The sequence below is a fragment of the Amblyraja radiata genome, chromosome 2, assembly GCF_010909765.2.
Source record: "Amblyraja radiata isolate CabotCenter1 chromosome 2, sAmbRad1.1.pri, whole genome shotgun sequence".
NCBI lineage: Eukaryota > Metazoa > Chordata > Chondrichthyes > Rajiformes > Rajidae > Amblyraja > Amblyraja radiata.
Window position 1 is genome coordinate 26708600 of NC_045957.1, and position 12684 is coordinate 26721283.

General features: G+C 44.5%; 1 protein-coding gene across 1 annotated transcript in view; it reads right to left on the reverse strand.

The window, feature by feature from the left end:
- The window catches only part of xylb (xylulokinase), a 162579-nt gene extending 150133 nt beyond the window's left edge, over window positions 1-12446 (reverse strand). The window contains exons 1-2 of the mRNA XM_033043826.1: window positions 12323-12446; window positions 1378-1460 (exon numbers count right to left, since the gene is read on the reverse strand). Of these exons, the coding sequence (XP_032899717.1) occupies window positions 1378-1460; window positions 12323-12427 (188 nt within the window). The 5' untranslated portion in view covers window positions 12428-12446. The remainder of the gene's footprint in view (window positions 1-1377; window positions 1461-12322) is intronic.
- Window positions 12447-12684: the final 238 nt, after the last annotated feature.

Consider the following 12684-nt stretch of genomic DNA (forward strand, 5'->3'; position numbering starts at 1 on the left):
ATTGTTGACCAGACCCGTCTCATCATTGTTATTGATCTGTACAGAGCAGAGATCAGGAACTATGTGCCAGGGTGTCAGGACAGTAACCTAGCCCTTAATGTCCATCATGTAATCACCAATGATTTGCCCTGGTCCAACCGCAATGACGGTACGGCTAGGATTGCAGATGAAAGCCCTACTTACGCGGAAGGCTGAGGAAATTTTGCTTGTCCCCCAAAAGTCATACCAATTTCTACAGAAGCACTGTAGAAACCATCCTATCAGAATGCATCACAGCTGGGTACGATAAATATTCTACCCCAATAACACAAAAATTGTAGAGAGTTGTGGGCGCAGTCCAGTCCATCACACCTCCAGCCTCCCACCCATCAACTCCATCTAGGATTCACACTCCCTCAGGAAAACTACCAATATAATCAAGGACACTCACACCCGGGTCATTCTCTCTTCCCCGCTCCCCCATCAGACAGAAGACACCAAAGCTTAAAATCAAGTCCTGTCAGATTCAAGGATAGCTTCTTCCCTGCTGTTATCAGGCTCTTGAATGGACTTCTCATATGCCAAGATTGAGTTAATTAACCAACAAACCTGAATGTCTTTGGAGTATGGAAGGAAACCGGAGCACCCAGAGAAAACCCACACAGCCACAGGGAGAACGCACAAACTCCATACAGACAGCACCCATAGTCAGGATCGAACACGGGTCTTGGGCACTGCAAGGCAGCAACTCTACCACTGCGTCACCCATTTAGCTGTGGCAGGTACTATCACAACATTAAAAAAAAACATTGACAGGCACATGGATAGGATGGGTTTGTGATATGGGTGGAACACGTGTAGATGGGGCATGCTGTATGACACTGTATGATTACGATATGGAGAGCTGAAGCCAGGAAACCATCAAGTATTGCAATAAAAAGGCAAGTTTTGAGATAACAAAGCCATGGAGGAAACTTTCAGCAGAAGATGGGCTAAAGCAGGCTACAGAATATATGACACATTTATGCAGTCAGAAGCTCATTAAATACAATACTAAAGTCGTAAACCATCGAAGTCCGCTTCAGGCAGTTACCAAGGCGAGGGATAGATTTGGTAGTGATGAGTAGATGGAGAGAATATCAATTTGGAAAACAATATAGTGCACATGAAGTAATCCATTTAACACAAAATGTAATAGTTTCGAGTTATTATTGTATTAAGACTTAGCTCCTAATATAAATTGACCAATTTACTTAATAAGCAGTTGCCACTACATAAGTACTACAAACATCTTAGCCAATCTACCAGGATTATCTTCCTCTGTAAATGTGTCTGCCCTCCAGCTTCTCTTATCCTTTCCACCAAATGAAATAAGCAAATGATCATAAAACATCTTACCCAAACTCTGGCAAATCATCATCAAATTTCACATTAGTTTCGTGGATTACATTCAGATTATCATCAATAACCATGGCTTTCATCTAGAAAGGAGAAAGATTTGAGGATAGAAGTGTCACCAATAATTTGTACCCTGTAACTTGTCATAGTCTTAGAGGAATACAATACAGAAACAGGCCATTTGCCACTGAGTCCATACTGACAATCAGCCACCCACTGACACTAATACTACACTAGCCTTTATTATTCCCCACACATTCCCATCAACTGTTCCCGTATTTCACCTATATACTTGGGGCAACTTACAGTGGCCAAGTAGTTTACCAACCCCCACATCTTAATCTCGTAATTATAAATAACATCATGCACAGTAATAATTCAATTATAATTATCATATAGTACTCCAAAAAACTATAATATAGACATAGAAACATAGAAAATAGGTGCAGGAGGAGGCTATTCGGCCCTTCGAGCCATTCATTGCGATCATGGCTGATCGTCCCCAATCAATAAGCCGTGCCTGCCTCAATAACTCGTGCCTGCCTCAATAACCCCTGCCTGCCGGGTTATAAAAGCCTGTAAGTTCCAAATGAAATGGAACAACCTAATGAGGTACAAGATATGTACCAATATTCAGACAAGTTTAGGGCCTGTCCCATTTAGGCTATTTTTAGGCGTAGCAGGTCGCCGAAAAAACGGCGACTGGACCCCCCTTCGACATAAAATTTGAAATAGAATCAATTACTTTAACAACAAAAAAAAACAAGTCAGCACCGGCGACAAACTACGGCACCTGGCGACAACCTATGTTAACCTGGCGACAACTACGACAGCACCTACATCAGGAGAAGTCAAGCTAAGCTCATTGGCGTCAAATCCACTGTCACCCACTTTCAATATGTTGAAAATCCAGTGGCGACCAGAAAGACGCTATGACTCTTTGGGCGACTGAGGTGACTACTCACGACCATACAGGCATGAACAGTTTGCTTTTCAATAAGATATGTATGCACGTATTATACAATTCTGATCATATGCTATAAAGCATATGCCAATTAACTTCTGCAATGTGAATGGGATTCATCTTTTGTCTGTATATTAACTATAGATCTGTGGTACATCTTGTCTCTGATGCATAGCAGGGGAGGGGAGGTGAAGCAGGGCAGTAATGATCTCAGAATCAATAGGGGCATGGACAGATTCTGCAGCCACGAACAAGACCCCAGCATATACGTAAATGGTATGATGCCAAGGTCAAGGATGTCTCTGAGCGATTGCAGATTATTCTCAAGGGGGAGGGTGAGCAACCGGAGATCATTGTATACTTTGATAGAAGCAAAATGCTGGAGTAACTCAGTGGGACAGGCAGCATCGCTGGAGAGAAGGAATGGGTGACGTTTCGGGTCGAGCCCTTCTTCAGACTGATGTCAGGGGAGTGGACTGAACAGAGATAGAATGTAGTCAGAGACAATAAGACTGGGAAGGGGGAGGGGATGGAGAGAGAGGGAAAGCAAAGGCTATTTGAAGTTAGAGAAGTCAATGTTCATATCGCTGGGGCGTAAGCTACCCAAGCGAAATATGAGGTACTGTTCCTATAATTTGCGCTGGACCTCACCGGGACTTGAACCCGATCGAACATCTCTGGAAGGACCTGAAAACAGCTGCGCATCGACACTCCCCATCCAACCTGACAGAGCTTGAGAGGATCTGCAGACAAGAATGGGAGAAATTACCCAAATACAGGTGTGCCAAGTTTGTAGTGTCATACCCAAGAAGACTTGAGGTTGTAATCGCTGTCAAACGTGCCTCAACAAAGTACTGAGTAAAGGGTCTGAATACTTTGGTAAATGTGATATTTCAGTTATTTATTTTTAATTACCTTGCAAAAATGTCTAAACACCTGTTTTCGCTTTTTTATTATGAGGTATAGTGTGTAAATTGATAATTAAAAAAAAAGAATTTAATCCATTTTAGAATAAGGCTGTAACGTAACAAAATGTGGAAAAAGTGAAGGGGTCTGAATACTTTATGAATGCACTGTATATGCACGTGGAATTTTAATATTGAAGATATCACTGAAACATGAATGGGAAATGGACAGGACTGGCAACTCAATGTTCCGGGATGCAGACGCAACAGGCATGATAGAGGTGGAGGTAAGAGAGGAGTGTAATTGCATATTAATCCAGAAGAGCTTCATGGCCGAGGATATTCCTGGTGGAAGTGAGGCGAGATGGGCAGAATTTAGGAGTAACTAGACTAAGTGGGACACATTGGGTCCCATGTTCACACGGGAGGGCTGGTCCCCCGACGCAATATTCCACTCTCTACCAATTCCAATATTGGTGGCCAGTGGGGGGGGGGGCTTTCTGGAGTGCTGATATGGGTTCTTGGGGTGGCAGCTCAGTCCCTCAACCTGATCTGCTGGCAGCTCACTCACGGCTGGTGGGCTGGCAGTTGACTCATGACTATTCCTTGAAATTCCATTTCAAGCAGGGTGCAAGGCCACCGAATTCAAGTGCACTTTCCAACCATTTCAAGCCTGGTGCAAGGCCACCAAATTCAAGTGCAGTTTCATACCACTTTCAACAGGGTGCAAGGCCACCAAATTCAGTGCAGTTTCATGCCACTTCAAGCAGGATGCAAGGCCGCCAAATTCAAGTGCAGTTTCATTCCACTTCAAGCAGGGTGCAAGGCCACCAAATTCAAATGCAGCTTCATACCATTTCATGCAGGGTGAAACCACCATAAAACCACACAAAACACCAAACCCACAGTTCAGTAGACATTCAGTGTGTTCAGTTGATTCACAGCTCAGACAGAGTGATGAACTCTCACTCCCCCATCATGCAGAGACTGAGCCACACCCACACTTCTGGGTTTTATAACACCTCCCCCTCCCACCGGAAAAGGTGTGGCTTTCAGGGCGTGATTGACAGGAGAGAGATTCACAACATTTTTTTGAACACTAATAACACTTTTATTTTTCATTGAGGGGAAGAATTCTCTGCACCCGCTCAGCAGAGGGGGGACTGAGTAAGATGGCCAAAAATCACAGCCGTAAGTGGTAGCGTTTTATCTAAAATCAATATACGGTGCAAACAGGAAGTGCATTTGCAGTAGTCCCTTTTAACTTCAAGCCAAAGCACCCAAGCCGCCATTTGCAGTAAGTAGTGCCTTTCAACTTCAAGCCAAAGCATCCAAACAACCATTTGCAGGCAGTGCCTTTTTACTTCAAACAAACCATATTTTCATTTTCAAACCATTAAGGGTACACAGTTGTGTAGACATTTGTTCAGTGTTATTCAGAGCTCAGAGAGAAGTGACCCTTGGCTTCATCCATCTTGCAGAGACTGAGTGAGGCATACCACTTCCTGGTTTTATAGTCCCTCCCCCTCCCTCCAGCAGGTGCAGCAGAGAGAATGGTGATTTTTTTAAACTTCAAGCCAAAGCTCCCAAGCCACCATTAGCAGTAAGTAGTGCCTTTCAACTTTAAACCAAAGCTCCCAAGCCACCATTTGCAGTAAATAGTGCTTTTCAACTTCAAGCCAAAGCACCCAAGCCACCATTTGCAGTAAGTAGTGCCTTTCAACTTCAAGCCAAAGCACCCAAGCCACCATTTGCAGTAAGAAGTGCCTTTCAACTTCAAGCCAAATCACCCAAGCCATCATTTGCAGTAAGTAGTGCCTTTCAACTTCAAGCCAAAGCAACCAAGCCACCATTTGCAGTATGTAGTGCCTTTCAACCTCAAGCCAAAGCACCCAAGCCACCATTTGCAGTAAGTAGTGCCTTTCAACTTCAAGCCAAAGCTCCCAAGCCACCATTTGCAGTAAGTAGTGCCTTTCAACTTTAAACCAAAGCTCCCAAGCCACCATTTGCAGTAAATAGTGCATTTCAACTTCAAGCCAAAGCACCCAAGCCACCATTTGCAGTAGTGCCTTTCAACTTCATGCCAAAGCACCCAAGCCACCATTTGCAGTAAGTAGTGCCTTTCAACTTCAAGCCAAAGAACCCAAGCCACCATTTGCAGTAAGTAGTGCCTTTCAACTTCATGCCACCATTTTCAGTAAGTAGTGCCTTTCAACTTCAAGCCAAAGCACCCAAGCCACCATTTGCAGTAAGAAGCGCCTTTCAACTTCAAGCCAAATCACCCGCCACCATTTGCAGTAAGTAGTGCCTTTCAACTTCAAGCCAAAGCACCCAAGCCACCATTTGCAGTAAATAGTGCCTTTCAACTTCAAGCCAAAGCACCCAAGCCACCATTTGCAGTATGTAGTAGTGCCTTTCAACTTCAAGTCAAAGCACCCAAACAACCATTTGCAGGCAGTGCCTTTTCACTTCAAACAACCCATATTTTCATTTTCCAACCACATTAAGGGTACTCACAGTTGTGTAGACATGTGTTCAGTGTTATTCAGAGCTCAGAGAGATGTGACCCTTGGCTTCATCCAGCTTGCAGAGACTGAGTGAGGCACACCACTTCCTGGTTTTATAGTCCCTCCCCCTCCCTCCAGCAGGGACAGCAGAGAGAATGGTGAATTTTATTAAAACATTAATATCTCTCTGATTTGTCATTGATGGGAAAAATCCTCTGCACCCGTAAGGCGGAGGGGCGTTCTGAGCGAGGTGGGCAAAAATGACGGCCGTAGGTGGCGGCGTTCTGTCAGAAATCGCAGCACAGTGGGCCAAAAGAGGTCAAGATCAGAGTTTTAGTAATATAGAAGATATGGCTGGGAGGGGTCTCAAGAGAGTGCAGATGCTGGAATCTTGAGTGAAAAACAAACTACTGGAGGAACTCAGCATGTCAGGCAACATATGTGGAAGGAAATTGGCAGATAACATTTCAGGGCTAGACCCTGCTTTATGAATAACTGCAGTAGTGGGGAGTTAGCTTATCGGTCTATTTTCCTGCATAGGTGCTTTGCCTATTGAAGACCATTAATTGTAATAAACTCACAAGTCCTTTGCTCAAGATTGGGGAAAGATCTAATAAGAACCTGAGGGGAATCTTTTTTACACAGAATATATATATATAAATATATATATATATATATTTATGGAACAAGCAGTCAGCAGAAGTGGTTAAGACAGGTATAATAACAACATTTAAAAGACATTTGGACTGCTACATGGATAACCAAGGTTTTGAGGGATATGAGCCAATGGGGGGGGGTAATGGGATGAGTTTATCCTCCTTGATATGATAAGTATTATAAAATGAGTTTTACAAATACAAAGTTTTACATTTAATGTTACAATGAATTGAAACATCCATGTTGGAATGGAAAGTGTATTTCCTTCAAAATGGTGATCGGACCGGAGAACAAGCTCCCTTCTTCATACTGCTAGAAAGGTCCCAACCCGAAACGTCGCCTACAGATGCTGCCTGACCCACTGAGTTATTCCAGCACTATGTTTTTCACTCAAGCTCCTGTGATTGATTGGTCACTAAAGATAATAAAGCAAGCTTTGTTCAATTCAATGATATTTGTTTACATTTTTTGTAAGTGACCCCATCTTTTGTGGGTCTAGTGTGTGGACTCAAGGTGATAGATCAGCCATTATCTAAAAGAATCACAGTACAGGTTCATACAAGTATGGTCTACTCTTTCTCTTTTATGTTCTATGAGTCCTGAATCATTCCCTGTAATACTTTAGTTCACCACTTCAATTCCTTGACCGGGCCCTCAAACTCTGCTGGCAATCCCATTGACCACATAGAGCCTGTGGTTCAGGAGTAAGAGTCACGGTGTAACTTCAATTATTTGACTTTACTGTAATGTTTCCAAGTGTTTACAGCTTAAATTTTGTAATCATTTACGTCAATGTTGTTCTTTCGTGACCCTGGAAGGTCAGAGCCATTTCAACATTGTTAAAATTAATCACAGGTTATTTTTCACGGCAAAGCCCTGCCCCAGAGAATGCCCCAGAGACTTGCAGAGACTTAGCACTACACACAAGGCTTACTCATGGCAAAAGCTTGCCACCTAACTCCAGCAGGTAGAAGGTGAACGAGAGTAGCCTTTCTAATCTTAAGGGTGTCACAAGGGTACGACCGGTAGAGTTGCTTCCTCACAATGCTAGAAACCCAGCTTCCACCCTGACCTCGAGTGCTGTCTGTGTGGAGTTCGCCCATTCTCTCTGTGACAATTTCCTACAGATGCCCCGGTTTCCTCCCACATCCCAAAGAAACGCAGGTTTTTAGGTCAATTGGCTTCTAAAATAAATTGTCCCAAATGTGTCGGGGGTATCCCACTTTCTCACCCACTCTTTACACACATAGGACAATTTTATAGAGGACAATTAACCTACAAGCCTGCACATCTTTGGGGATGCGCATGGAAACCGGAACACCCAGAGGAAATTCTTCACACTCATGGATGTAATCTATTTTCAACTTGCTCAAATGATAGCGTGGTTAAGGACAATGGTAATTGTGCAGCAGTTTGACTAACTTAACAAACGATATGTGATAATTTTGATGTAGTTTGGTGACTTGGGTTACGAAACTGCAGAATAAAGCTCCTCGGCCCACAGCCTACACTGACTACTTTACATGATGGTCAGTTGGATACGCTGTGCCCATCATGCATAGACACAGAAAATCCTGTCAACTGTAATGTGGTGTGCGGAGCAGCAGGTACAGAGCATCAGTGACCCAAGTTCAACTTCATGAAGTCTGGTTTCAATGACCACCATGGGTGGGGTTCCACGAGGTCCTCAGGATTCCCACCACAAAGATATGCAAGATGGGAGATAAATTGGATGCTGTGAATTGCCCCTAGTGATAGAATCTGAGGGGAGAGGTTGGTTTACTTTTAGGTTAGAGAGTCATACAGCATAGAAATAGCCCCTTCAGCCCAACTTGTCCATGCTGACCAACATGTCCCATCTACACTAATCCCACCTGCCAGCACCTGGCCCATAGCCCTCGAAACCTATCCATGTACCTGTCCAAGTGTTTTTTAAACATTGTGATGGTACCTGCCTCAACTATCTCCTTCAGCAGCTTGTTCCATATGCCACCAGCCTTGGTGTAAAAAAAGTTGCCCCTCGGGTTCCTGTTAAATCTATCTCCATTCAACTTTAATTTTATTATTGTCAAGTGTACAGTGAAAAGCGTTTTGCGTGCCATTCAAACAGATCTGATATACCATACATAGATCCAATCAGTTCAAACTCAAGTACAATAGAGCATAGGGGAAGATACAAAGTTCAGAATATAGCTCTCAGCATTGTAGCACATCAGTTCCATAGACATTGTAGCACATCAGTTCTTTAGAGGTTGATGGGAACAGGGGGAGAATAGGTTATAGGGAAAATTAGTGGACGAATCGGATTGCTTCATGTACCACACTCAGGGCAAGTTTTTATTTTATACAGAGGGTGGCGAGTGCCTGGAATGTTTCTGAGTGTGGAGAGGGGAAGCAGATGCGATAGTGACATTTAAGAGATATTTTGATAGGCACATGAATGTAAAGGGAATGAAGGGATATGGAGCGGTTACAGGCAGATGAGATTAGTTCATGTTCGGCACAGACATTGTGGGCCGAAGGGCCTGCCCCAATGCTGTGCTGTTATATGTTTGATGTTTGTTCTAAGACTCGATGAGCCAAATGGCGCCGTTTCATACAGTTTAATTTAGTTAGAGATAAAGCACAGAAACAGGTCTTTCGGCCCACCGAGTCCGCATCAACCAGCGACATTAGCACTATCATATACACTAGGAACAATTTACCATCTTTACTGAAGACGATTAACCTACAAACCTGTATGTCTTTGAAATGTGCAAGGAAACCGGAGCACCCGGAGAAAACCCACGGGGAGCATGTACAAAATCCTCACAGTCACAGCGCCCGCAGTCAGGATCGAACCCGGGTCTCTGGGGCTGTAAGGCGGCAATCTTATCGTCCTGCCCCAATGTCATGAGAAAATATGGAATGAAGTGATTGTTTGCAAAGATCGAACAGTGAAAGGTGTAGATGGAAATTATAAAAACATCGAGCCAAACGAGATATGGATGAAACAATGGAAGAGTGCAATGTGGAAAACTATTATCTACTCACTTTGGCTCTGTAAAATACATATTAAATCACACTCTGCAATCGGTGCATGCAGCCAGAGGTCGTGGGTGACGTCTTAATTGAATACTTCTCATCGCTATTCACTCAGAAGAGCTTTGTTAAGGGAGGGGAATGATAATGCGCAATTATTACAAAGGTATTAAGTGTCTTAATGTGCTTAAAAGTGGATAAATCTCCAGGGCCTGATGATCTGCATCACTGGTTACTCAGGGAGTAAGGAAGTACATTGCCGCAGCCTGGGTGAAAATAAATCTTAGGTATCAGATGACTGGAGCAGAGTCAAAGAGGTCCTTTATTCAAGTAAGGCCAAGTTAGCGAATTACAAGCCCCTAAGTTTAAAGCCAATGGCAGGCAAGTTATTGGAAACATATTATGAGGGACAGGATTAATTTACACAGTGACTACTCAGCACGGTTTTATTGGGGGAGATCTTGTCTCAACAAATGATCAAATATTTCAGCGTTAACAAAATGTGTTTTAGTTTAGCAATGTAGTGTGGAAACAGGCCCTTCGGCCCACCAAGTCTGTGCTGACCAATGATCACCCGTACACTAGTTCTCAGTTATCCCGGTTTCATATCCTACACACTAGGGGCAATTTACAGAAGCCATCTTTGGAATGTGCAAGGAAACCGGAGCATCCAGAGAAACCCCATGCAGTCACAGGGAGAATGTACAAATCTACACAGATAGCACACGTAGTCAGGATCGAAACTGCGTCTCTGGCACTGTAAGGCAGCAACTCTACCGCACCACCTTGATGAGGAAAGAACAGTTGAGGTAGCCTATATGAACATCGGTAATTCCTTTGTCCAGATCCCATGTGGGAAACTAGTCTAAATGCAATACATCCAAGGCAGTTGGCCAACTGAATGCAAAATAGGCTTGATAAGGTTGCACAAAATTATGGTGGGGAATTGTTTTTTGTTTGGAAACCTGTGGCCAGCGGTATAACACAGAGATCAGTGCTGGGACCCTTACCATATGTTACATATATTTGATATTGGAACTTGGATATGTAGGACATATGATTATAAGTTTGCAGATGATACCAAACGTGGTGGTACTGTTGTTGAAGAGGAGGATATAGAATAATATGGCTCCGTTGATGAGATGGGCAGAGCAAGGGTTATTGGAATTGAGACGGAGTATAGGAAGGAAATCGAGAACCTCGTGTCCTGGTGTCGAGACAACAATCTCAATGTCAGCAAGACATAGTGATCAACTTCCAGAAGCGAAGTGGTACACATACCCCAGTTTGCATTGGCAGTGCCAAACTAGAGATGGTTGAAAATATCAATATCACAACAACTTCTTCTGGGCCACACATATTGAAACAACGACCAAGAAAGCATATCAATACCTCTACTTCCTTAGAAGGCATATGAAGTTCAGCATTACCCTGCAACTCTCACCAACTTCTACAGAGGCACCATAGAAAGTATTTTATCAGGATGCATCACAGCTTGTTTTGGAAACAGCAAGACCGCAAGAAATTGCAGCGAATTGTGGATGCAGCCCAGGCAATCACACAAACCAACCTTCTTTTGACTCCATTTATACGTCACCTCGGCAAGGCCAGTAGCATAATTAACGATGAGTCGCACTCTGGCCACTCTCACCACTCCCCTCTTCCATCAGGCAAAAGTCATAGAAGTGTGTAAACGCACACTTCCAGATTCAGGGACAGTTTCTTCCTAGCCGTCATCAGGCAACTGAATCATCCTACCACAACCAGAGAGCAGTGCTCAACTACTATCTACCTCTTTGGTGACCCTCGGACTATCCTTGATCGGACTTTGCTAGCCTTACCTTGCACTAAACATTATTCCCTTATCATGTATCTATACACTGTAAATTGCTCGATTGCAATCATGTATTGTCTTTCTGCTGGCTGGATAGCAGGCAACAAAGGCTTTTCACTGTGCCTCGGTACATGTGACAATAAACTAAACTAGAACGAACCCGGTTCTCTGATGCTGAGGCAGTAGCTCTACCAGCTGTGCCGCAAATGATGGACAAATGGAAACAGGTGGGAGAAGGAGGGTGGGTAGATGATGGAAGAGAAAAGAAAACTGGATGGATAGGTGGATGTTTGTGGGTGCACACAGGAGTGCAGGTGACTTAATATTGCAATGTGGAATCTGAAATGTTATTCCTGAAAAGATGTTTGTAGCAGAAACTTGCACTACATTTAAGAAGTATCAAGTCAAGTACTTGAATTGTCAAAGCATAAAAGGCTGTGGGCCAAGTGCTTGTAAATGTGACTAGAACACATGGGTACCTCACAGTATGTGTAGGAAAGATCTGCGGATGCTGGTTTAAACCGAAGATAGGCACAAAATGCTGGAGAGAAGGAATAGGTGACATTTTGGGTCTTCAGCCTACTCTTCAGTAGTAGTGGATTCTGTGGATGCTGCCTGTCCCGCTGAGTTACTACAACTTTTTGTGTCTAACATGGGTACCTTAGATAGACACAAAATGCTGGAGTGAAGGACCTGCTACAGACTGAGAATCAGGGGAAAGGAATAAGAGAGAGACAGACGGTGATATAGAACAAATGAATGAAAGATATGCAAAAAAGTAACTGATTATAGAGGAAGCAGGCCTTGGTTGGACTTGGTGAAGACGAGTTACAGAATGAGACTCAACAGGGGACAACTGAAGATAAACGTCTTGTCAAGTCTCATTGACTGTATCACCACCACACGACCACCATCACCCTCTCCCTGCAGCAGTTATATCTACAAGCAACGACCATCACACAGCTGCCGGCCATGGACCAACGACCGCAGTTGCACAGGACGCCTGCAGACGGCGGGGTTGTCCGGGCTGCCCGCTGCCCGTCACGGCGCGCCTTGCCTGCTGTGTGCTGAGATCGACGCCGAGGTACCAGTCTCCGCCCGTCGCCACCATGCACCCTGCGGCTGCGGTGGTGCTGGTCTTCGCCGCCGTCGCCGCCGCCATGCTCCTGTTGGTGGGGAGGGCGGGGCGAAACATACACGGGGGCGGGGCTTCGGTATCCGTGTGGGGGCGCAGCTGTAGGGGCGGGGCTTTAGTGACCGTGGGGGCGGGGCTTTAGTGACCGTGGGGGCGGGGCTTTAGTGACCGTGGGGGCGGGGCTTTAGTGACCGTGGGGGCGAGGCTTCGGTATCCGTGTGGGAGCGTGGGTTAGTAGTGGGGGCGGGGCTTTAGTGACCGTGGGGGCGGGGCTTCGATGGCCA